We start from the raw sequence: 25,632 nt of genomic DNA on the forward strand, positions 1-25,632 counted from the left end.
GAGCTCCACCAACTGGGGACCAAATATTGAAAAATATGAACCCCCGAGGGCCATCCTTATTCCAACTGTCTACCATAGTGAGACCCTGAGTTTTGAGTCCTATGTGTTTGTACTTACTAGACACTTTTCAGAGACAAAACATCATAAATCCTTGATTTCAATCCATTTGGCTTGAGTTTTTATCTCTTGCAACCCTCAATAAACAAAACCAAACACAACAAGTTCTGTTTCACTATGTACATATACATGTATGTATGTATATATGTATATATATATATATTATATATACTTACAAACAAAATTCTTAAAATACATATTTCATAGTAGAAATAGCTCTGAAAAGGATGCCTTGCATCTTAGTTACTTTTCTCCTGCCGTAACAAAACCCCATGGCCAAAGCAACTTTAAAAAGAAAGCATTTAATTTGAGGCTCATGGTTACAGAAGGTTGGTGCATGGCCATCATAGTGTGGCAGGAGGCAGGCAGGCAGGCATGGCTGAACCAGTAGCTGAAAGCCTGCATATGACCCATAGACACAAGGCAGAAAGAGAGCCAATAGGAATTCAAATAGTATTGGCTTTTGAAACCTCAAAGCTCACTCCCAGCGACACACTTCCTCCAGCAAAGTCAAACCACACAATCCTTCCCAAACAATGCCACCACTAACCAAGGACAGAGTATCCAAACACTGAGCCTCTGGGGCCCATTGACATGCAAACCGCCACACCTTGGAAGGACTTTTTAGGGGGAAATGTCTTTATTGCTAAATTGTTTTTTTTTATAAAAATAAGGATAGATTGCTCGTGTATCTAAAAATAAACATGCAGTAAGCACGATATTGTGCTCCCAACTCCTCACCTCTTCTTCCAAATCAATGCCCCAATCAACTTTTGTGGGTGGTATTGAGAATTGAATTTGGGAGCTGATGCATGCTAAGCCAGCTTTCTCTACTTGCATCTTTGGTCCAACCACACAGCATTTTCACTGGGTCAGTTACCAAAGTCTCTGCCGGGTGTTCAGAGGTGCATCCCTATATCCAAAAGCTCTCTTGATAGTTTTCTTCTACAGTGGGCCCAGCGTTTTGGTAATGTGTTGATAAATGTCCTTAATCTTTGGGACTTAGAACTTATTTAGTAAATCAATAATGGTGCCTATACTTTATCTCGATTAACAATTGTTGTAATTTAAAAATAATTTTTTTATACTCTGGCCAATGCTTAGCCTTTGCAAGTGATTGAAAATGGTACATAAACTAACTTAAGGATTTTTATTTATTTATTATTTTTATTTTTTTTTATTTTTTTTTGGGGGGGTTTTCGGGACAGGATTTCTCTGTAGCTTTGGTGCCTGTCCCGGAACTAGCTCTTGTAGACCAGGCTGGCCTCGAACTCACAGATATCCGCCTGCCTCTGCCTCCCGAGTGCTGGGATTAAAGGCGTGCGCCACCACCGCCCAGCTTAATTTAAGGATTTTTAAACATTCTGTGGAACACTCGTGGACATGAACTCTGCCTTGTTTCAGCCCTGAACTTTTATTTCCTCATGGTATTAAGCTGGGGTAGGATATAGAGAACTCTATTTCAGTTGAATGCTGTGGTGCCTGGCTGTTTCCAAGAGCCCTGAAGAGCACAGTTTGGTTTTCTGATGTGTTACTAATTCTACATTTCTTTTTGAGGTAACCTGACCTCAGGAATATACGCTACCAGGTTTAGGTCATTTTAAGGAGTAGTTCAGTACTCTGAATTCCATCGCTGAGTTTGGAATTGCTAGTGAGGGGTCGTCACAGTGTTCATGATGCCAGCTGGGTTTGAAACCCGGCTTACTTCATCTCAACAGGAAGAAACTGTTAACTGACCTCATCTGGGGAGTTCTCTGTAGAACGCGCATGGTCAGATGACCACCAGGGGGCGCAGTTTCGCTGCAGTCGTCTCTGCAAAGGCCTGCCAGCTCTCACCTGAATCTTTTGTAGACTGTGCGAGTGTTAGTTTTCATTGTTTCAGAATCTAAGGCTGTGCTCATTTTCTCCCTGGGAAGATAGTAAAGCCTTGCTTTAAAGCTACACAATACATTTAAAGCTATTCCTCTGAGCTCATGTTTTCCCAGCTTTTTTCGCTGCTGAAAAGTGAGATAGTATGAAGCTAAGGTGTCAAAGTGAAGCAAACTTGGGCAAATTCAGTAACTTCATAGTGTAATAGGGATGGCAGAAACCTTTTTCTATAAAGGAAAGAATCTCGGACTTCATGAACAGGCCTCATGCTAAGAAACTTTTGTTCAAATAAGGGAATTAAATGAGAATGGGAATTGCGGATAGAAACCATGGATCTTAAATTTATTTTTATTTAAATCTGGTACTTTATGCCTAAGGAACAAGGCTGCCCCAGAAGGATGGCTCATTGGTCTTTACCTCCTGAAGGGCGCCAAGGTAATTTACAGAATATTTTAATCAAGGGGAGGCGGGGGTTTCAAATCAAGCAATAACTGGCCATTAACAATTAAATTTGAAATTACTTTGTTTCAGACAAATGGGCCATTTAAAATAACTTCTCAAAATCGGGCACAGCAACAGGGAGAGAAGGTATCCTTTTGGGGCAAGGAAGGTGGCAATTGCCTGTCACACCACAATCAGACTATCGGGTTTCCTTGTTCCTCTTGGAATCAGCTGATTACTTAAGAACAACCTAAAGTTGCCTTTCCCTTTAGGAATCCACAGGAAGAAGTTGGGGGCTCACTTGAGGGATAAGTTACCTCTATTCTCAGAGAGTCAAGGTGTAACAGGCTGCACTCGGGAGGCAGAGGCAGGCGGATCTCTGTGAGTTCGAGGCCAGCCTGGTCTACAAGAGCTAGTTCCCGGACCGGCACCAAAGCTACAGAGAAACCCTGTCTCAAAAAACCAAAAGATGTAACAGGCTCTTTAGAAGGGCAAAATCTGAGGAAAGGCTAGCAGGGAGAAAGAAAACCAGAAAAACCAGAGAATGTGGACATGAACTGCTTCAAACTAAATAATTGCAGGAGAGCCCTAGGATACACACTGCAACAAGCAGAACTAGGTAGAGTCATGTAGTCCCAGCCTTGTTCACCCCTGATTGCTGGAAGACGAGCAGTATGGCTTCGAGACTTTTATCTGATGCTTAGCCTGCAGTGGGCCTCGGCCATCAGGACAGCAGCTCAGCGGCAGCCCCCAGACAGGCTTCATGGGGCATGGGTACCAGTGTCTGCTGCAAAACCAAGTCCTCCTGGGCCTGCCGCTTGGTCCCGCCCACGGAGGGAGGTGGGCCGTGTCCACAGGAGGAGCACCTCCCTCTCCCGCCCACGAAAGGAGGCGGTTTTCCCTTGGCCCCGCCTGTCTAAGCGGCCAAGTGACGCACGACCCCGCCCCCGAGCCAGCCTAGCAGAGGCTGCCAGGCGGGCGTTTGGGGCGGCCGGAGGCTCAGCGGCTCAGCAGTTGGCCGCGAGCAAGTGCGCGGTCCCCCTACGGAACTTCTCCGCAGCCGTCCCGGCGGTAGCCGTCTGTCCCCACCTCCCTCATGTCCCGCAAGGCGAGCGAGGACGTGGAGTACACGCTGCGCAGCCTGAGCAGCCTGATGGGCGAGCGGCGCCGCCGGCAGCCGGAGCCCGGGGCGCCAGGCGGGGAGCGCAGCCTGCTGGCCGCCGAGTCGGCCACCAGCCTGCAGAGCGCGGAGCTGGAGCGCGCCGCACGCCGGCAGTTCCAGCGCGATGAGACCCCCGCCTTCGTCTACGCGGCCGCCGCCTTCTCGGCGCTCGGCGGCTTCCTGTTCGGCTACGACACCGGCGTGGTGTCCGGGGCCATGCTGCTGCTGCGGCGCCAGATGCGCCTGGGCGCGATGTGGCAGGAGCTGCTGGTGTCGGGCGCGGTGGGCGCGGCCGCCGTCGCGGCGCTGGCCGGAGGGGCCCTGAACGGAGCCCTCGGCCGGCGCAGCGCCATCCTGCTTGCCAGCGCCCTGTGCACCGCGGGCTCCGCCGTGCTGGCCGCCGCCGCCAACAAGGAGACGCTGCTGGCCGGCCGCCTGGTCGTGGGGCTCGGCATCGGTGAGTGGCCGCGCCCGCGAGCCCCACTGACACCCCCACCCGTACTCCCCTACTTCGCGGCTCTTCGGGGGCTCGGTGTCGCGAGCGCCCTGGTGGCCGTGGAGGATGCGCTCCCTTCTTTCCGGTGCCCACGTGGAATCTGCAATTGCCCGAGGGTCAGTGAGAGCCCGATGGCCTCGAGCAATTCCAGAAAGCCCAGCTTTCCCCTGATCCGGCCTGACGGACGTGTGGCTGCTGGTCGAGTTTAGGAGGGTCTCCACCTCCCTGCCATGCCTAGGAGTGGTTTGTCCAGTGACAGCCCTCTTTGAGGATGTTCAGCCCAGCCAGCTTTAGGCAAAATACCATCATTTGTAGAGTCAAAGAGTTTTGAACTCCGAGATCTCTGCTAAGCTCCAGTTCCGTCGCTTCTGCACTGGCTCATCGTTCCAATAGATGGAATACTATTTTCTCCGTCGCTTTGTACTTTTGGGATTACTTTCAGCCTTTCCTTTTTTCTAGATGAAGTCCCTTCTCACTCCCGGCCCCCTGTTAGAACTTTTTCTTTGGGCCAACATTCACCATTCTGATTTTGCCTTTCCTGCTTTTTTCCACTGGGGAACCAAATTATCTATTAAAGGTCATATTCATTTCCTAAATTCATTTAGAAACAGCTCCTGTGGATAAATGCCCAGCAAGATAAATTCTTGCATTTACTCTAGAAATGAAAGATTTAGGTTCTCTGGGCATTGATTTTTTTTTTCAACCTTCTTGCTGAGTGGGGGAGGTACTATCAGTGAGCTCTTGGCAGAGGAACCTATTTGGGATGTGGCCAATGTTATTAGAAAGCACTTTTAAGGGAAAATGGGGACTTGCGATTTAAATCTCGCTGGCAGTTTTCCGAGAGACACTGATGATGCTTTTTTAAAATGTTCCTGTCATCATTCCGTTCCCTTTAGGGTGTTGTTGAAGTATTGCTTCCTTATGGGCGGGCTTGATGAATGCCTGGAGCTTCCCTGAGCCAACCACTCATTGCTATTTGACGTCGCCTATTTTCAGTTTTCCAGATAGGGTCTAGGGAGAAGCAAACTCATTCATTCAACTCTATCTGTAGGAGCCGCGAGCCGAAACCGTGGCTCACCGTACTTGCATCCCAAATCACTGACCTTCTTTTACTCTTAATTATTGATACTGGGTCAGGGTCTCTGTAAAATGTGAATTTGGCAAATGAAGACCCAAATGGCCTCCGAAGAGACAAACCAGTGGCTATTCAGTCTCTGTGTAGAAATGGCCTGTGCCTGTGGGATCCTTCGACAAATAAACCTGCCATAGACGATTGTCAGCATCCCCAGAATCACAGCCTCTTTTATGCCCTCAGCCTCTTTCCCTGGCATAGAAATAGCCCTTCAGTCAAGGTCTCAGTATTAACTCCCAGACAGATTGTTTTGCAGATGTGTCTCAGTGAGTCTTCTGAGTATCAGATGAAAATTGAAGCATTGTGTTGATTATTGCCCGAGAGTCCTGAGGCCTTGTGAGGGTCCTGTCAGCTGTAGGATGCAGAGCTATGAGGCCAGCAGACTAGTCAGCTTTGCAAATGGGGCTAAAGGCAGGTAGAGCTGGCTCTCATCCTGTTAGCCCCACCGTGTTCAACCTTACTAATTCTGTGACCCTTTAAGAGAGTTCCTCATTTGTGGTGACCCCCAACCATAAAACTGTTTCCATTGCTACTTTATAACTGATTTTGCTACTTTAGTGAATTGTAAATATCTGATAGGTGACCCCCAAAGGGGTCTCGACCCACAGGTTGAGAGCCAGTGACTTAGGCCGAGAGGTTTGCTGATGGAAATAATGTATTAACAAGCTGGGAGGATTTGAACAGTGGCGATGAGGAAAGAAAGGACCATCTAAGCAAGGCAGTGACTACAGAAGGAAAGTGGAGGATGTGCTCGAGGAAGGAGAGACAACACCATGAGAAGAGCTAAGCGGGAACTGTGGCATCTTTCAGGAAGGGGGCAGGTGTGAAGTCATACACAGTCTTTGACATAGAAGTCATAAGACTCGGATAAACCACTTCAAAGTTGTGGTTGAGCGGGCTCACGGATCACTAGCCTTCTAAGAGGACGCATAGGTCTGTTGGGTGCTAGGAAATAGGTCCTGAATGTGAGTGTTTTGTTGAGGTTGCTCTTTGGGAGACAATAAATCCATTTCGTCTGTTTAATACAGTAAATTTGGGCTTATTTAATGGTCTTTTAAAACAGGTGATCCTTATATGTGGTCAGGAGGATTTTTTTTTTACTTTTGTTTTCTCCTGTGATCATTTAGTAAATGTTGAGTAACAAAATGTGTTTTATGCCACTTTTAGACAAGTTCTCCACAATATCTTTTATCCATAGATTTTCCTGGGGGAGATTCTAAGGCCCTGTGGGACAGGGATTTTATTAATTTTGTTCAGATTTACAGATTTGTATTCTTGGAACATAGAATAAATATGTTGAATGTTTGAATGTGTGATGACAGAAATGTCACAAACACACAAACTCAACCTCCATTGCTGTCAATCTAATTTAAGGTTGCTCTTTTAAAAATAAAGTTGGTGCATTGTCAAAATATCTGAAAGGTCATTGAAAGGTTCCAATATTGTGTTTTCACGAAATCTTTCTTTAGCTCTTCAGTCCTGTTTGGAATAGGGAGGAATTAGCTAAATAGAAACCCTATCCTGGAGGCGTTTATTCTCAAGTGGAGCGGAAGACACATTAATAGGCAATTGCAATAGAGGGTTCTCTAAAGTACCAGAGAAATGGGGAGAGCAGGTCTGCAATTGCTTTGGTTATGTGCATAGAAAAGATACTGGAGGGGCTGGAGAGACAGCTCGGCGGCTAAGAGCATCATCCTCTCTTGCTGTCCCTGAGTTCAACTGAGTTCAGTTAGCAGCATCCATGTCGGGCAGCACACAATCACCTATAATTCCAGTTGCGGGGAATCTTTGGAGTTGCTGCAGCTGCACCCACATGCACATAGCCCCATACAGACACATTCATACACAACTAAAATTATCAATTAAAAGGGTGCAGAATTAATAAAGATTTTACAGAAACAATATTTAAGTTAGAGGTTGAAAGGTAAGTAGGAGTCCAGCAGATGAGGTAAGCAGGAAGTGAGGAAGTGCTGATTTCTGTCTTGTAGGTCCTGGGCACAGGAGAATTCTTTACTTATGCCATCTCATCTAATCCTCTTAGCTCTTACCCTCTGCCAAGGTCTCCTGTTGCTGGATGTGGAAACGTTCCAGGAGTTATGTGCTAAAGGTCATGGATACAAAATCAGGATTCAGTGAGCAAGATCTTCAAAGTTTTACTGTGTCTGTCTGACTTTACTAGACAATCAAAGTGGAGCTCACCGTAGGCGTGAGGGCCCAAAGAAGACTTTGAAGTGTAGCTGGGAGGCTGTGCAGGAGAGCCTGGCAGATCTGCAGGTCTGCAGGTGATGTGGGAGTTATTTCTTATTAATAAAGAAACTGCCTAGGCCCATTTGATAGGCCAACCCTTAGGTAGGCAGAGAAAACAAAACAGAATGCTGGGAGAAAGAAGCTGAATCAGAGAGTCACCATGATTTTCCCACTCCAGACAGACGCAGGTTAAGATCTTTCCTGGTAAGCCAGCTCGTGGTGCTACACAGAATTTTAGAAATGGGTTAGATCAATATGTAAGAGCTAGCCAATAAAGGCTAGAACTAATGGGCCAGGCAGTGTTTAAAAGAATACAGTTTCCGTGTAATTATTTCAGGTATAAAGCTAGCTGAGCGGGCGGCCGGGTGCCAGGAGCGTAGCCCGCCGCTTTTATTACAACATGCAGGAGAGCCTCTTTAAAGGCTGTGCGTGCAGGCTTAGTCTCTGCAGCCTTAAGGGCTCCAGGGATGGCTGTAGTTCCATGAAGCTTCCTGAAATCCCTTTTGCCTTTTTTCCATTCTGCCTTTTAGCTCTTCTACCTTTCTTTCCTTCTTTCTTCCTTCCTTCCTTCCTCCCTTGTCACCAGAGAAAAATGTTAGTGTCTGAAATTCTTTGCAGAGTTGGTGAGCACAGAGTGAACAATGGATTGAAGACCCTTGGTCTCTTCAATAGAGACGTTTAAGAAGGAAAACTGTCGACCATGGAGTCATTACTGATCTCTTTTCCATGTGTCTTGAAAGACAAGCATTAGAAAGAAAGGGGACTTGTGCCTTTTTTCTTTCTCTCTTCTTTCTTTCTTTCTTTCTTTTCCTTCTTCTTCTTCTTCTTCTTCTTCTTCTTTTTCCTCCTCCTCCTCCTCCTCCTCCTCCTCCTCCTCCTCTTCTTCTTCTTCTTAAATCAGTTTTCTTGGTGAGTTACAGCAAAATAATGCACCAAGTGCTGTATTGCACAGAGTGTACATTCTGCTTTTTCATTTTGCCTCACTCAGCACAGAGAACAGACTTCATTATTGTCCCCTGCTTTTTGTGCTTTTAAATCTGAAGGTTTAGTTCAGATTTACTTCAAATAGGACACACATGTTTGATCCCTGAAATTAACAGAATAATCCTATTTACATGTGCCCCTCACACAAGGTCTATTTCGTAGGTGTCTTTATTCTTCGTTTTTTTTTTTTTTTTTTGTAGACTGGGGTATACTTACAATAATATTTAAAAATAAAGCAGCTCGGAGGTTGGAGAGATAGTTTAACAATCTAAATATATACTGCTCTTGCAGAGGACCTGAGTTGGGTTCCCAGCACCCATGTTGGACAGCTCATCACCATCTGGGAATCCATCCTGTCTGGGCGCTGCATGTATGCATACAGGCTTCCCCTCCTTACATATACTTAAAATAATAAAAATAAATCCAGTGAAAGAATGCGAGAATTTGCTTGTTTGTTTTGTTTTCTCTGGCCCTGTGCTCCTCATGCTTATCATGTATAGAGACAGTGGAGTGTAAGAACATGGTACTATAACCACACATGCAGAAGACTTCTGGCCTAGTGCTGGCATTCACCACAGCTGATACTGGTGTTGTAGTGCTCTTGTAGGGAATATCAAGGTATTGAAATTCTAAGATTCATTACCATTCAGACCTTTCCTGAGAAGTGACATCACAATGTTTACATAGCATCAGAGAAGTGACATCACAGTGTTTACTTAGTGTTAGAGAAGTGACATCACAGTGTTTACTTAGTGTTAGAGAAGTGACATCACAGTCTTTACATAGCATCAGAGAAGTGACATCACGGTGTTTACATAGCGTCAGAGAAGTGACATCACAGTGTTTATATAGCATCAGAGAAGTGACATCACAGTGTTTATATAGTGTCAGAGAGGTGACATCACAGTGTTTACATAGCGTCAGAGAGGTGACATCACAGTGTTTACATAGCGTCAGAGAGGTGACATCACAGTGTTTATATAGCATCAGAGAAGTGACATCACAGTGTTTACTTAGTGTTAGAGAAGTGACATCACAGTATTTACATAGCGTCAGAGAGGTGACATCACAGTGTTTATATAGCGTCAGAGAGGTGACATCACAGTGTTTATATAGCGTCAGAGAGGTGACATCACAGTATTTATATAGCGTCAGAGAGGTGACATCACAGTATTTATATAGCGTCAGAGAGATGACATCACAGTATTTATATAGCGTCAGAGAAGAGACATCACAGTATTTATATAGCGTCAGAGAGGTGACATCACAGTATTTATATAGCGTCAGAGAGATGACATCACAGTATTTATATAGCATCAGAGAGGTGACATCACAGTATTTATATAGCGTCAGAGAGGTGACATCACAGTGTTTATATAGCGTCAGAGAGGTGACATCACAGTGTTTACATAGCGTCAGAGAGGTGACATCACAGTATTTACATAGCGTCAGAGAGGTGACATCACAGTGTTTATATAGCGTCAGAGAGGTGACATCACAGTGTTTATATAGCGTCAGAGAGGTGACATCACAGTGTTTACATAGCGTCAGATTTGTAGAACTATTCTTCAGTTTACCTCAGTTTCCATAGCACTTCTGCAGCACTTCTGTTTACAGCTTCCTGTTGCAATTTGGAGTTGATATAATCTACTGAATAATATTTTCAGAAATATCACTGTCTCTTTAAATCCTATTCCTACTGAAAACAAAAGTAAAACCATGTTTGATTAAAATAAATGTCATACAAGATGGAGATTAATGTAGATGCTTCTCGTTAGGCTGAGCGTGGTTAACCTGAAGCAGCTGGATTTTTCAAATAAGTAACTGACTTGAAAATATTTCTGTGGTGAGGAGAGCGTGGTAAAACTTATTTTCTTTCACATTAAAAAGCTGTTTTCAGGCAGTTCTGTTTTTAAAGCTGCACTTCTGTAGTCTGTTGGTTTTATTTTCCCCGTGGATATGAAATGTGCATAAATGGAGCTCCTCTTGATTTCCAGTGTTCCCTTGAATGCATGCGCACACGCTAACCATCTTACATTCTCCTTGTCCCGTCTGTTGGCACAGAGTTTGACTTGCAGAGACCTGGTGGATTATGGCCTGATAATGTTTGTCTGTAGCAGGAGAACATTCTCTGCAAGTGAGTAAGGTTAGCATGAGTTATATGAGGTTGTCTCTTAGACTTCTGCATTCCCCTTTTCCGTGATACAGGCACAAAGTCAACTAACTCCATACTGGTGACAGACACACATGGCAGCCAGCCCGTGCCATTCCCACACAGATACATGACTTTAATTTTCATTCTCTGAATGAGCTTGTTTTCTTTATCCGTCTCTCCTTTCTACAGCTGTTTTCAGTTCTTCACTCTTTCCCTCTGTTATCTTCTAAAATCAGTGGCCACACTTCTAGGTAGCTGTTGCTGGTAACAGAAAATACGTCTTGTTCTGAGAAGCATCCGTATTCAAACACTCAGAATTTTCCACTTTTAAAACATGCTTTCCCCAGGTGTGTGTGTTTGTGCTGGGGACAGACATTCTATTAACGTGGTACTACAGTTTCGAGGTGTGCAGTCAGCACTCTGTGTCCTAAGCCACACCGAGTAGCCTCATTTCTTAGCAGGCTGTGCAGTGTGAAGGTGTGTCTACAAAGACTAGTGGCATTAGCTTTGGTCCGTATTGCCTTCAACATCCCTCTGTTCTGAATCTAGGCAGTGATTTTTCATGGCAGAATATCACATCTAAGAACTGATCATTTGTTGAATGCTTATACTTCTTGCACCCTGTATACAAATTCATGTCGTCTTTTCAGTAATTGAGTCGGGGAATATGATTGCTACTTTTTTTTAAAATATATTTATTTATTTATACAATATTCTGTCTGTATGCCTGAAGGCCTGAAGAGGGCGCCAGACCTCTTTAGAGATGGTTGTGAGCCACCATGTGGTTGCTGGGAATTGAACTCAGGACCTTTGGAAGAGCAGGCAATGCTCTTAACCACTGAGCCATCTCTCCAGCCCTATGATTGCTACTTTTAAGATGAAAGTATTTCAGCAGAGAAGGTGAAATGATTTCCTTCTAGTGAGAGAGTAGGTAGGGCCATCCGGCATCTAAGGGGTTGGGCTTCAAAGTGTCTGCCAGGTATTTTCCTCATTGTTATCAAATAAATACCAGACAAGAGGCAATTGGAGGGAGGAAGAGTTTATTAAAGGTCGTGATTTGAGGATGCAGTGAGTTGTGGTGAGAAAGGGATGGTAGGGGGACCAGGAAGGAGCCAGAAAGTGGACCAGGCTATAAAGGCAACAGAGCAACCAGGAAGAAGACCAGGCTGTAAAGCCCTGAGGCTAGCCCCAAAGATCTGCTTCCTCCAGTGAGGCTCCACCACCTAAGATTCTCTTGCATCCCAAAACAGTGCCACCATCTGGGACCCAAGTTCTCATACAAGTGCACCAGGGAGAATAGTTCACTCCCACCCACAAGGGTATGTCTGCACTGAACCACACTGCAGTGTCTCTGAATCGAATGTCACTGTTCTTTGCCTTATCCCATGGGAACATTAATTTTTATTTCAAAGGAGAGTCTCTTTAATTATTATTTTCATATCTTTTAAAAATTAAAATTAAAGCCAGGCGGTGGTGACACACGCCTTTAATCCCAGCACTCGGGAGGCGGAGGCAGGCGGGTCTCTGAGTTCGAGGTCAGCCTGATTTACAGAGTGAGTTCCAGGACAGCCAGGCCTATGCACAGAAATCATGTCTCCAAAAAAGAAAACAAAACAAAATAAAATGAAAAAGTTTAAATTTTACATGCGTGGGTCTTTTGTCTGTATGTATGTCTGTGCACCAAATGCTGGCCTGCTTCTTACAGAAGTCAGAAGAGGCACTGGATCATGAACAGCTGGAATTCTAGACAGTTGTGAGTCACCATGTCGGTGCTGGGAACCAGATGTGGGTCCTCTGGAAGAGCAAACAGCCAGTGCTCCTAACCACTGAACCATCTCTTGAGCCCCAACAAAGTAGCTTTTTTAATGTGATATTTTAAAATTGTGATAATAAGTTTTATAAATATATATAAAATACATAGAAGTAAAATTTAAAATTATATAATACTAAACATTTCATTTACCTCGCAGACCATTCTGAAGTGTGTAGTTCTGTAGTGTGGAGGCTGGTTCTGTATCACACAACAGATTGCTAGAAGGTTTCATCCTGTAAAACTGAAAGTTTATGTCCCCTTTAACCACCTCCCTCTGTTTTATGGTTTTGATGACTTCAGGTTATATAAATGGACTCTTTCAGTACTTGGCCTTTGTCCTTCTGTAACTGGCTTAATTTACATGGCACAAAGGTTTATCCATGTTGAATTTTCTTGTTATAACTCGTATGTGTGTGTGTGTGATAAAAAGGATTTCCTTCATCCTTTCATTTGCTGATGGCATTTGGGTTGTGTCTGCATCTTTGCCTTGTGCATATTTGACCAGCTGAGCACAAGAGTGAAGGGATCTGGCTGAGATCCTGCTCTGAATTTTTTTTGGATACATATCCAGAAATAGGATTGCCAGGACATATGGTAGCTCTATTTTCAGTTTTCTGGTGACCTCTCCATTCTATTCCACTGAGGCTGCACCAGCTTGCATTCCGACAGTGCCCCTGAGTTTAAGTCCTGTGTGTCCTAACCACTACCTCTTATTTTCCTTTCATTTGATATTGGGCATTCTAATCGGGGAACAGTTTACATTTCTTTCATAATTAGCAATGTTGAAGATCTTTCCTATGCATGTTGGTCATATGTAGATCTCTTTTTGGAAGTATTCAAATCTTATACCACTTTTTTAAACCTTTTTTTTTTCTATACAAGGTCTTGTGTAACCCAGGCTGACCTCAAACTTACTATGTAGTTGAGGCTATCCTTGAACTCCAGATATTTCTGCCACTACTTCTAGTTTTTTAATGGGGTTATTTTTGTTAGGTTGTAGGTTCATATACATACGTGTTTACATATGTATGTATATATGCATGTCTGTACATATACATATATATATATATTGAATATTAATTGTATCTCCCCAAAATAACTTCTCCCATCACATAGGTTGCCATTTCACTCTGGTAGTTGTTTTCTTTGTGCAGGCCTTTTTTTAGTTATTTAATTTTTCCTTGTTTATGTGTGTGAGGATGTGCATGGGTGAATGGAAGCATTCACGGTGTGCAGAGGAGAACACTGGAACCACTGGGCCAGGAGGGAGACACCGTTGTGAATCCCTGACCTGAGCACTGGGAGGCGCATTTGGGTGTTCAGCGAAAGCGCTACCTGCTCTCAAACACCAAGCCATCCGTCCCTCCAGTCCCCTTTGTGCGGTTTTCAAGCTGCGCTCTTCCTCCCATTTGCCTATTTTCATTTTACTGCCTAAGTCTTTGCTATCACAACCAAGCAATAATGCCCAATCTGTTGTGCTTGTATTTTTCCCTTATGTTTTTCTTCCAGGAGTTTTAGGTGCTATGTCTTTAACCCATTTTAGTTAATTTGTGTGTATGCTCTAAGTTAGGGTCCAGCTCATTCTTTCGGAGTGTCTATCCCAGGTCCCCATTACTGCCTCATCACACAGATTATTTTTCCCTCTGAACATTACGTTTAAAATAGAGACGTTTAGCTGGGCATGGTAGTGTGTCTGTAATCCCATCTCTGAATGATGCTGAGTCATGGAGGTGGATTTCTTGATCTCAGGAGTTGGAAACAAGTCTGAACACTATGGGGGCACCCTGTTTCATAAACAGAGCAACTCCCATCTTCCCTAACCCCAAACCTTTTAAATTTTTCCTGTGTTTAATTGTTCAGGATTTTATTTTTTTAATTTATTTATTTATTAAAGATTTCTGTCTCTTCCCCGACACCGCCTCCCATTTCCCTCCCCGTCCCCCAATCAAGTCCCCCTCCCTCGTCAGCCCAAAGAGCAATCAGGGTTCCCTGCCCTGTGGGAAGTCCAAGGAACCCCCACCTCCATCCAGGTCTAGTAAGGTGAGCATCCAAACTGCCTAGGCTCCCACAAATCCAGTACGTGCAGTAGGATCAAAAACCCATTGCCATTGTTCTTGAGTTCTCAGTAGTCCTCATTGTCTGGATTTTAGAACTGACTTGCCTTCAGGAGAAACAATTAGGAAGGCAGACCAGGGTGGAGCATGCTTCCCCGGCTCAGGGCTCATGTGGGCTACCTCCCATTAAGGGAAGCTGGGTGCTATGCTGAACACCTTCAGGGACCCTTTACTCTGGGTCTGTGTTAGGGGCATCGTATCCAGACCCCTGGAAATGGCCTCTAGGGGTTTAACAACACAGATACTGCTGGGATGTGGCAACCACGGTGCCCAAAGCGCTTTCCCCATTCTCCCTTGAGACTCATAGCTGTTTTCTCTGCCACTTCTTTTCTGAACTCTCTCAGCATCTTGTCTGAAACCATTTCCTGAGTGACGCCTTGGTTGGGGTTGAGCAGGCAAAGATAAAAATAGACGGTGTTCTTAAAGGACTGACGTGTTGCGGAGGAAGGCAAACAGGAGATCCCGGTGCTGTGTGGGTCATGGAGGAGAGTGAAGTATGTGTGCTCCTTCCCAGACCAGCTCACTCACCACAGCATTGCTCAGAACCGCGGGCCTGACATTTGGCCCTTCGCTCCTGGAGATAAATCATCTTTTGAGCACAGCTGATTTCCTCTGGTTACCAGGAAACTGGGGGTTTAGGGTTGAGATGATAAGGTGTTAATAAAATAGTTTCTATTCTCCCGTTGCTCTTAGGAGCTTACCTTTTACACAATAATCTTCTGAAGATATAGCAAAACTAACAAAGATGTGGAGTACCCAGCGCGATAATGCTGTAGCTGAATGCCTTAGTGTAGTTGATCAGGAGTGATAGCTAGCAAAGCCCCAGGAATGCAAAATGCATGGATGCTCAGTGGCTGGCTGCTTACAAGGTGAGTGACTGCGTCAGATTCTGTAGTCCCTTCTGCTCCAGTGTTTTCACTTGTAGAGTAAGATAGTACCCGACTCAGACTTCTTGTAGGAAGATTAAGCGTACTTGGATTTGTGTTCCACGTGCCTGGCCAAGTTAAAACATCAGCGGTTGCTAAGCCTTCTCTATGGGCTGTGTAGCCTTTACCACCATACATGTCAGTTGCTAAGAGGCCTATAAAGGAATGGCATAGTGGCAGTTATAAAAGGCTCTTGTGAAAATTAAGTGAGCTCATGTACGTAAAAAAAAAAAATGTCTGGCTACGGGGATGGGGAGGTTGTCACTTGAAAAAAAAAATGTTTGCAAGGACCTGAGTTCAGTTAGAACACACAAAAAGGAAGGAAAGAAGGAAGGAAGGAAGGAAGGAAGGAAGGAAGGAAGGAAAAGAAAGGAAACTCAGGCCTCACAAGGCACTTGTGACCCTAGTGGTCAGAGGTGGATACTGATGAAGCCTTAAGGCTCTCTCTGGCCGTCTAGCCTAGTCTTGGTGAGTTGTAAACCAGGGAGAGACCCCCGTCTCAGGATAAAGAAAGTTCACAGTATCTAAGGAATGGTACCTAAAGCTGTCCTCTGGTCTTGACATGCATGTACATTTATCTACACCCAAACACAAAACACCAGCAGACAATAAATGACAATAAATGCTTGTAACTGGGAATACATCTCTGTTGATACTCATAATGCCTTTTCACAGCCGAGGATAATGAACTAGGTCATTTTAATGTTATTTATAACTAATAATAGATTTTTATTGATCTTCTATAATACAATTTGAACCAACTTGGAAGACACAATAAGTAATTTGAAAGTGGGGCAGTGCTGTCTTCCCATGTTCAGTTTATATATTTTAAGTTTATATTCAGCAAGAGTGACGGGTGTTCAAATGCATCTTTATAACCACAGTTGCTGTGAGAGAGGGGTCCATTCTAGTGGGAAAGTGGGAGGGGACATGAAGTTTCAAAGTGTGAGTATCCCTTTCTCAGAGACGTGGAGGGTTTGTTTAATAGAAAGCAGTGAAGCCGTGAACCTGTTTGTTAAAGTGTCGTCATGGCTACTAGGGAAGGGCCATCTGGAACCGCGATGTTAGACCAGTCTTGTCTTGTAATTATTGTCTGTGTTTATCAGTAAAATACTCTCAATGAAAGAGATATGTCTGCCGTTTAGGTGATAAAGGATGATCTTAATAAAACAAAGGAGTCGTAAAATCAAAGTTCTCATATATATAAAGCTCAGTTTTTCTGTTTCAAGGTGAGTTTATGACTCAGATGAGGAGTTTGTTATGTACAACACAGACCATTTGAAACCAGGACATGGAACTAAACTCTCGCCTATGGCCATATTTCCCTGAACAGGCTTGATCTCATCTGGTCTCAGGAGCGGTAGGGTCAGGCCTGGTTAGTTCTTGGATGGAAAGTCTCAATGCTAACCATTGACTTTCTAACTAGCAACTGCTTAGAGTTTTGAAAGAAAAATTGTGTAGAAGCTGAAAATGGGTTGTAAACGGGTCAGTCTATGGGTTTAATGAGTTTTAGAGTATCAGCATTTTAAAATTAATATTAGCATGCTTTCCTTGCTTCAACGTGTACTGCCATGTAGGCCTGTTTAGAACATTAAACCTGTGGTTTTTTTTCAGGGAGACAGTTTGAATGTCTGGATCCCAAGTCACCCCACAGGACCCACAACCCTCTGGCCTGCCTGACATTTGAACTGGCAGGGCTGGTAAATATAGAAGAATAAAGAACCAGCTGAGGCCTTTGCCTCACTTGTCAATAGTAAACTTTTGGGGAATATTTATGATTTTTAGGCATTTATTACTTGCGTCCATCCTTTGAAGATAATTTCTCACGTTAATATTCATCACATTTTAGTCAAATAACGTAAGGAGATTAAGGTGCTAACATTCCATCCTCGTTTTTCTTGGAAGCGCAGATCGTCAGAGAAATCTCATCTTCGTTCTTGAAGTAGAGGGATGGTATGACGTCAGCTGCAGTAGATCCCAAAGCGCAGCCTGTGTATGGATATTTTCTATGTGCACTTCTCTCTGAACAGAGCTGGGGTCAAGGATGAGCGAAAGGCAGTACAGAGACGTCAGGTAGAACAAAGCCTGGTCAGACAGTGTTGAGAGTCACGTGTCTTCCTACGGGGGAATCCCTGCTCTGAGTGGTGAAGGTAAAGCCTGGGCAAGAGGACAGTGTTGAGCAGAGAACACACACATGTGTGGGCGGAGTAATAAAGGCCCAGCGAGAGACTTCCTAGAGTCTTAACAAAGTGGCTTTTGACAAAGCAGTAATAAGATTGTAATGAGGGACGGCAACTCAAGGTAGGAAATTGCTCCAAATGAATAATAAATGTCTGATATATTCAAATCAAAAGGATTAATGGAACCAAATTGAAGTTCCAGGGATACATTCAGTGTTCTAAGAGTTTTGATTTGGACCAAAAATTGAGTATAACATGGAAAAGGAATGATTATTAAGCAAAAAAAAAATAACTAAGAACATGAACAAGGGTAGAGTTAGTGAAGTCTTCTTATGAATCTCATTTCATTCACAAGTCTTTGAAGTTTTAAAGGCAAGAATGGAAGAAGCCCCCCTTTATTACATTTTTTTAGATTATTTTTACTTTCTGTGTATGTGTATTTTGCTTGCGTATATGCACGTGAGCCACATGCTTACATATATGCACATGTATCATAATTCAGAGGCTGGGAAAGGTGTTGGATCAACTGAAACTGGATTTACAGATGGTTGTGAGCCTACAAGTGGGTTCTGGAAGTCGAACCCGGGTCTTTTGGAAGGGAAACTAGAGCTCTTTACTTCTGACCCATCTCTGCAGTCCCTGATTTTCCTGTATTGATCTGTTAGTTACAATTCTTGGGAGGGGAGCTGCATGCTTGTACGTGTGGAGCCCAGACGTTGATGTTGGATACCTTCCTCTATTGGTCTCTACCATGTTTTCTTAAAATAGGATCTCTTGTTGACTGCAGAGCTTACCAAGTCACAGGAGTAGCTGGCTAGCAAGCCCCAGGACCCCTTTTCTATCTCCTTACACTTGAATTACAAATACAAGCCACCATGCCTGGCTTCTTACATGGGTCCAGATCTAAACTCAGTTCCTCGTGCTTTTACAAGCTCCTTACTCATGGAGCCTTGTCCCGAGACCCAATATCCTTCCTTGCATATTATAAAACATAATCTCTAAACAGGTTATAAAAGCAAGGCTTCAAATAGTAACCTTTGAGTAAAATTAATGACTAAAATAAATTATTTTATGTAAAGTATATTTTAAAAACTATTTATGTCAAGAAAAAAAAACTAGTTAGAAAAAATATTGAGAAAGTGCTTAGCCTTGATGATAATTTAGAGTAAAAGCTTGTGTGTGTTTCATTGATCTTTAGAAAACATATCTGGATAGTTTTTCGGATTATGAAATGGGAAAGAAGTTCTAGAGACTTTTCTAGATAATAAACAGAGATGTTTGACATATTTTCTTTATTTTTTCTTTAATTCATTTAACAAACATTTTAGAATTACTGAGATAAATATATCTGTATATGTGTAAAATATATGATATTTAAGTAAGTACTTGGAATTTATTTGGAATATGGGGAGCTCTGTGCATCCTCAGTTCTTGTGGAAGATTACTATTTGCCTTAGAAGGTTCACTTCACGGATTATAATTTAAGGAAATAAAAGGGTCATTTTTCATAAATAAATTGATAGAGGCTCAATATATATTGTAACTTTAAAAAGTCGCAGGGCAAACCTCCAAGTGCTAGTGGCGGGGAGATGGTGAGGTGAGGGAATGTTACCTTGTGGTTGGTCCTAGAGAGTGCACACAGATACACATAAAGGACATAAACAATTCTGCGAAGAACTGAACCTCATTCTATGGACACTTTAATTGCAACTGTCTAAGAAATTACTGGGGGAGAGTGGGGCCTTGAGTAAAAAGTTTTCCAGGCAAGCCTGGGGACCTGTTTTTAGAACTCCCGAAACGCATGTGAGGCCACATAGATTAAAGACACACATGTGTGTCTTTAATCCCAGACGGAAGGTGGGAGGTGAAAGACAAGTGAGATGCTGGGAGGAGTTGGGAGAACCCCGGAATGTCATGGGCCAGCTAGCTTCCAATACACAGTCGTGAACAGTGAGAAACCCTGAGGTCTAGCCCCTGAGGTTTCCTTTGACCTCCATATGTGAGTGGCGGTTTCCCCCACACTCGCAAACATGAACATATATGCACATACATACACATCCTATTCATACACGATACAAACACATACGCAAAGATGAAAAGAATCATAACTAAACAGATCTTGGAAGCAGATACATGACTGTATAGTTTTCATATGTGTAAACTGTCTTCTGTGTGAGTGTGGATGTGTGGTGGATATGTGTACATTCGTTTGTGTGTCAGGGGTGCCCATGAATGAATGTATGCATGTGTGTAGTCTCGATGACAGTGACAAATGCCTTTGTCTGTCACGCTATACCTTATTTTTTGAGATCAGATCTGTCATTGAACTTGGAACTCTCTACTTTAGCTGGCCAGCAAGCCCCACAGATCCCCCTGTCTCTACCTCCCAGTGTTAGGATTACAAATATATTGTCATATACTGTTTTCTGTGGGTGCTGGGGACCTCAATTCAGGTCTCCATGTTGTATAACAAGCAGTTGACTGGTTGAGCCAAGGCTCAGTCTCCACCTCCCACAACTAAGGTTTTGTTTACTCTTCCTTTTGATCTCCCATCGTCTTTACTTAGAATTCAGGGGGTTTTGCTTTGCTTTGCTTTAGAAGATACAGATACATACATAGAAAAAGACTAACGCGGTTCACTTTCCCTGCAGTTTATTTCACCTCTAAGTGTTTGGGTATACGGGATGAAAACTTTAAGAGATGTCAGAACTGTTATCAAGAATGTATTTGTTAACAGTTGCATGGGCGTAGTTCCCTGTGCGTTCTTAACTCCTTGCCTAAATCAAGTGTATATCTTAGCTCTTGCTGTTTTCTCTCAAAAAGAAATCTTGCTTATTTGGCAGCGCAGCATAAGGGTTTCTCAAAACCCCCATTCCCTTCTGCTGTGCGTTCTCTCACTTGTCTCTCCCTGGACTTTATTCCTTATTTCCTTCCTCCTGCTACTATTGGAGAATAGTCCATGCCTTTGGTCACAGTTTGCATCCCTTCTTCTAGCTCTCTGCCCTTAGGACAAAATGCCCAGAAAAGATCAATTAGAAGAGAACAGGTTTCTCTTGGTAACGGTTTGAGTTGGTGCAGACTGTGGTCACTTGGACGTGCAGTTGACAGACCTCATGACAGGGAGGACATAGAGAAGGAGGACTGTTCACCTCATGGTGGAAAGCCCAGAGGTAGGGAGATCAGGGTCCTAGTACCTACTTGAAAAACATCCTTCCATGGACCTAACTTCCCTCCAGGAGGCCCACCATTGGCTGGTGACCGAGTCCTTAGCACTTGGCCTTTGGGAAGTAATTATAACCCAAACTGTAGCACTCTGTTAAAGCTGCCATTCTGGTTACCTCCCCTCCCTCTTATGCTACTCCTCTTCATTTATAGTTCATTCTATTGGCCTATTCTCCTACGAATCCACATGCGTTGCCATTTTAGAAAGAACTAATTGCTCAGCTTTCTGTCATTCTGATAAAATATCTGAGCTAAATCAACTTTTAAAAGGAGGTGAGCATTGTTTTTTGAGGCTTCAGTCCATGGTCACTTGGTCCCCATTGCATTGAGCCTGGAGCAGCCCCATTACATCACGGTGAGATGGTACAAAAAAGGATGCTTATTGACCTGTCTTTGAACCCGGAACTCACTACTGACCAGCAAATCCCACTGAGTCCCACTGTCTCTACCCCGACCCCAGTGTTTGGATTACATACATATTGCCGTGTACTGTTTTCATAGGTGTGGAGGACCTCATCTGGGGTCCCTAAGTTGCACAATAAACAATAAGGAAGAAGAGTGAGAAAACGATTATGGTCTCAGGATATTCATCAGGACCATCCACCATGATGTACGTCCTCTCATTAGATCCCACTTCCTTAAGATTGCATCATTCCCGACAACCCCACAGGCTGCTGTGACCATGATTGTAGCAGTGGGCCTTTGAGGGATGGTGGCCATCCAAGCTAAGGCTTTGTATGATGGCACACGCTAGATTTAATTCCATCATGAAAGACGCTGAAGCAGGAGGACTGTGAGTTCTTGGCCAGCCTGGGCTTCAAAATCAGTCTTAAATAAATAAACAAACAAGTGTGTGTGTGTGTGTGTGTGTGTGAGAGAGAGAGAGAGAGAGAGAGAGAGAGAGAGAGAGAGAGGGAGGGAGAGGGAGGGAGGGAAAACTTTCCCAAGTGATTGGTGATTACCAGATTTTTGTACTCTGCTCACCTTATAGTTACTGTCCTGTGATTTCCTTTCTTTGTATAACGCACTGACCTGCGCCCCTCTTCACTGCCTCTCCATTCTCTTCTGAGTCCTTTCCAGGTAGGCTTTTACCTCACTGTCTCCCCAACGCTCTTTGTCATTCATACCATGTCCTGTGTGTGTCCAGTCCTCACCCTTGTCCATCTGAAGGGAGTTGGTCCCAAGACCAGGCCTTCTGGCATGAAGTTCTTCAGTTTCTGGGACAGCAGGCTCATGGATCCTTGCCTTGTTCTTTCTCAGTCTCTGAAGCTTACCTTGGGTCTCACCCTGCACTGTTCCCAGGGACGGCTCTTCAGAGTTTTCTTCCCTGTATTCATTCATTTTGTGGTTTCATCTTACTCCGTGCTTGAAATGCCTGTGTGCGGAGTTTCCCACAAGTACACTTTAGCTCACCATGTCTTTTCATCTCCTAACTCCCCTATGCAGCTTCTCACCTAACTGCTCTTGCTCACTGTCTTCTGTAGGAGCTGCCTGCCCAGGTATGCTGGGAGAGCCTTTGAGTGGAGTATCTCACTGTATCTAGAATCAGTTTCTATCAGCATCAGTGTAGAGAACTTCTGGCCCCCTAACAGGACACTCTGCCTCTTCCTTCTCTACACACAGCAGCAAGAATGCCTTTAGAACAGAACTCCTGCCGTGCTCACAGCTCAGAGGCCCTCTGTTGTCCAGTCTCCAGACGAAAGCTGGTCAGGTTCAGAGCTACAGTCTCTGCTCCCTTGATCTTACTTCCAGCTCCTTTCCCTTTGGTTCTGTTCCAGCTGCCCTGGCCTCAGAAAGCCCTGCCCATCCTTGCAGCCCTTTACAAGGGTGGTTTCCATCCTGTGAATGCTCCCCCCAAATTTTGACCATTGTCTAATTTCCAACTCTTTTATTTATTTTTTAAGCGGATGGAGAAAATGCTCTTGAGTTTTAAATCAAACATTACTGTTAGTATTTGGATGAACTAGATGCTTCTGTCTTGGGAGATGTAGATACGAGGATGAAAAAGCAGTCAGAATTTCTGGGATGAACTTGAATTGGTGACACAACATGGTAGTGGTATGCTGGCATATCTCAGGGGAGCATCCTTCTAAACCACGGTGTTGCTTCAGTGCCTCCTCTTTTCTGGTAGGGGGAGTTGTGGGATGAGAGCTTCCTATAGGAAGGTTGCATCTTTGCAACTCGGAGGCTGGAATCAGAAGTGTGTGTGGGATGGGAGCAGGGGCTGGAGCCTTACCAGGTCTTTAGAGGCCTGGTCCATTTGCCTGACCCCCACATCATCTCTCTGGAGACATGGTTCCAAAACTCACAGATTTTTGAGAATAGTAATACAGAATTTGAAATCTGTTGTTTTCGTCTTAAAAATCAACGTGTATTTCATTTTTGGTATTTATTTTTTTGTGTGTATATGTGTCTATGTGCACATATGCATGTTCCACACCCCACACAGTATGATTTGTTTAGTGAGTCTTTTTTTTTCCTGGTTAATCACAAATGTTCCTATCGTCTGCACTTTTAATAATATTTTACAACTTTGCCATAAACGAATGCCATGTTTATTAATGCATAATTTTGAAAAGTCATTCCATTTTGAATAATTAAGACACTATTTATGAAAAAGCTTACTGTCTCATCTTCAAGACTGGTTAAAATTGTCTTTTAAATTTAGCGACAGTGGCTTTGACTTCATGCCTCCAAATTCTTTGAACTCAAGTGGGATTAAGTTTGCCAGACATTTACTTAGAAAAAAAAAATTAGTGGCCACAGCAATGCATTATAATTGTCGGTGCTTACTGAAAGATGTAGTTCTGAATGCCTACCAAAATTAAATTTAGACTAGAGGTTCATATTGATGAAAATACTATCTAAATAAGTATTTCAAAATAATGAGTAGAGAGAATCTTGAATGTTATTAGCTCAAAGAAATGACATTTGTCTGGGATGTCAGAAATGCCAGTCGTCCTGATCTGAGCATCACACACTGTCAGGACATAATGTCACACTGAACCCCATCTATGTGTACAATCGTATAAAAAGTATTATAAAAAGAAAAAAATACAGTTTTTAAATTGAATCAGTCCGCAGTGACGTATTACATAGATGTGCATTAAATGAATTAATAATTATAAATGAATGTGACAGAATTATACATTTCTTTTCCAATACCCATGTTTTTCTTAATTAGGTTACAGACCTTTTTATAAAGCATGATGATGTTTATAATCACTCACCGTCAGTAACATCCTGCACATCATGCATGTTTCTTCCTACCTCTCAGAAAACACTATGTAGTTATTGCTATAGAATGTCTCGCCTAACCAATATTCACATTTGTGTGAAATGAGTTCAAAATACGAGCTTCTGTCATAATCCTAACACCAGTATTTTAATGACCGTGACCCGGGATAGCGGTGGTGCTACTCCGCTGCCAAGTTTTACAGACTGATGTCACTTCAACCTATCTCAGCTTTCCATACGCAGAACGAAAGTCCACATCACTTAGATGGCAAAGCCCAAGATCATGGTGTTAGGATATGTACTGCGGTTTTCATTCCTGACTCCCAGATGATGATGATACCATGACTTTGACCTTTCCATGAGGGGCTAGAACCACCATTCTTCTTAAGCCATGACCCTGGGGCACATGAGCTCAGGAAGCCGTCTCATTCCCCAACCTCTCCCTATGCACCTTCCTTTTCTGTCTATTCCTTTTCCCTCCCATGGCAGCCCATGGAAACCACAGTCCTTCCTCTCGCACCATGGGAACTCTAGCCTGCCACTCCTTTGAGCTGCTGAGGCTCTCCTTTTAGAAGGTGCCGGGGTGGGGCAGTCCTGGGGACTGTGCTCAGAAGCTGTCAATCTCCGATGTCAGAATGCACCTATGTCCAGGCAGTCAGTGAAGGCTGCTGCACTGGCTGTGGGGTTTGTGAACGGGGAGAACACATCTGGTCCTGTGAGCTTTGCTGTGATGTGAGAGCAGAGGACAAACTGTTTTATCCCAGGTGTCCGAGCCTCAAACGCTCCTTTCAGCTTTAATCAGAGAAGGCTCTCTTTCCAGTCACGGGCAGGGCATGCAGACTCGTGGCTGCCCAGGGAGCTAAGAATAAGCATTTGAGTGTTCAGCCCTAAACAGAACATTTGTACCATCCCCTCGGAGGCTCTGCCAGGATTGCAAAAGGGGAACAGAACAGCATCAGAATATGAGAGGAAGGGCTGTAAAATGCCGTCTTCTTGGCAAGACGCTGCCAACGCAGTCAGCAAACCATGGCAGCTGTGCACCACTGGACGGTGTCGCGCAAGTATGGGTCTGTCAACAGCTGGGCATGAAGGGAAGAGGTGCTCAAGGGGCCCTAATCCTCCCCACTGAAAGATTTACTAAACATTGCCTTAAGGTTTGTACCCACTGGTGACCCCACCACGCTCCATTCAACGATCCAAATCCGGTGGTCACGCAGATGGCGCTACTTGAATTAAGAGCCCATAAAACACAACCAAAAGTCATGAGTCGCGGGAAATGGACTGCCATGAAAGAGGGGGTAAATGATAGTGAAGGGAGAGAGAGAAAAGATGGCAGTAAAAAATCAAAATGTATTGCATACCTATATGAAGCTGTCAAAGGGCTAAATTAAATATAAAATCTGTATCGGATAGCACTTATTTTTAAATTTTCATGTTTAATACCAACTTTAAAAACTTCTCCTTAAAATGCATTTGTATGTATGATTTCTCTGTTAAATTTATAATCAAACCCATCAAGAAAGTATGCATTTCTTGC

At 43.7% G+C, this 25,632-nt stretch overlaps 1 protein-coding gene across 1 annotated transcript in view; it reads left to right on the plus strand.

The window, feature by feature from the left end:
- Positions 1-3,398: 3,398 nt before the first annotated feature.
- The window catches only part of Slc2a13 (solute carrier family 2 member 13), a 293,453-nt gene continuing 271,219 nt past the window's right edge, over positions 3,399-25,632 (plus strand). The window contains exon 1 of the mRNA XM_041672334.1: positions 3,399-4,046. Coding sequence (XP_041528268.1) covers positions 3,524-4,046 — 523 coding nt within the window. The 5' untranslated portion in view covers positions 3,399-3,523. The remainder of the gene's footprint in view (positions 4,047-25,632) is intronic.

The sequence above is a fragment of the Microtus oregoni genome, unplaced genomic scaffold, assembly GCF_018167655.1.
Source record: "Microtus oregoni isolate MIOR12 unplaced genomic scaffold, Mior012 000022F_ref0000154, whole genome shotgun sequence".
Taxonomy (NCBI): Eukaryota; Metazoa; Chordata; class Mammalia; order Rodentia; family Cricetidae; genus Microtus; species Microtus oregoni.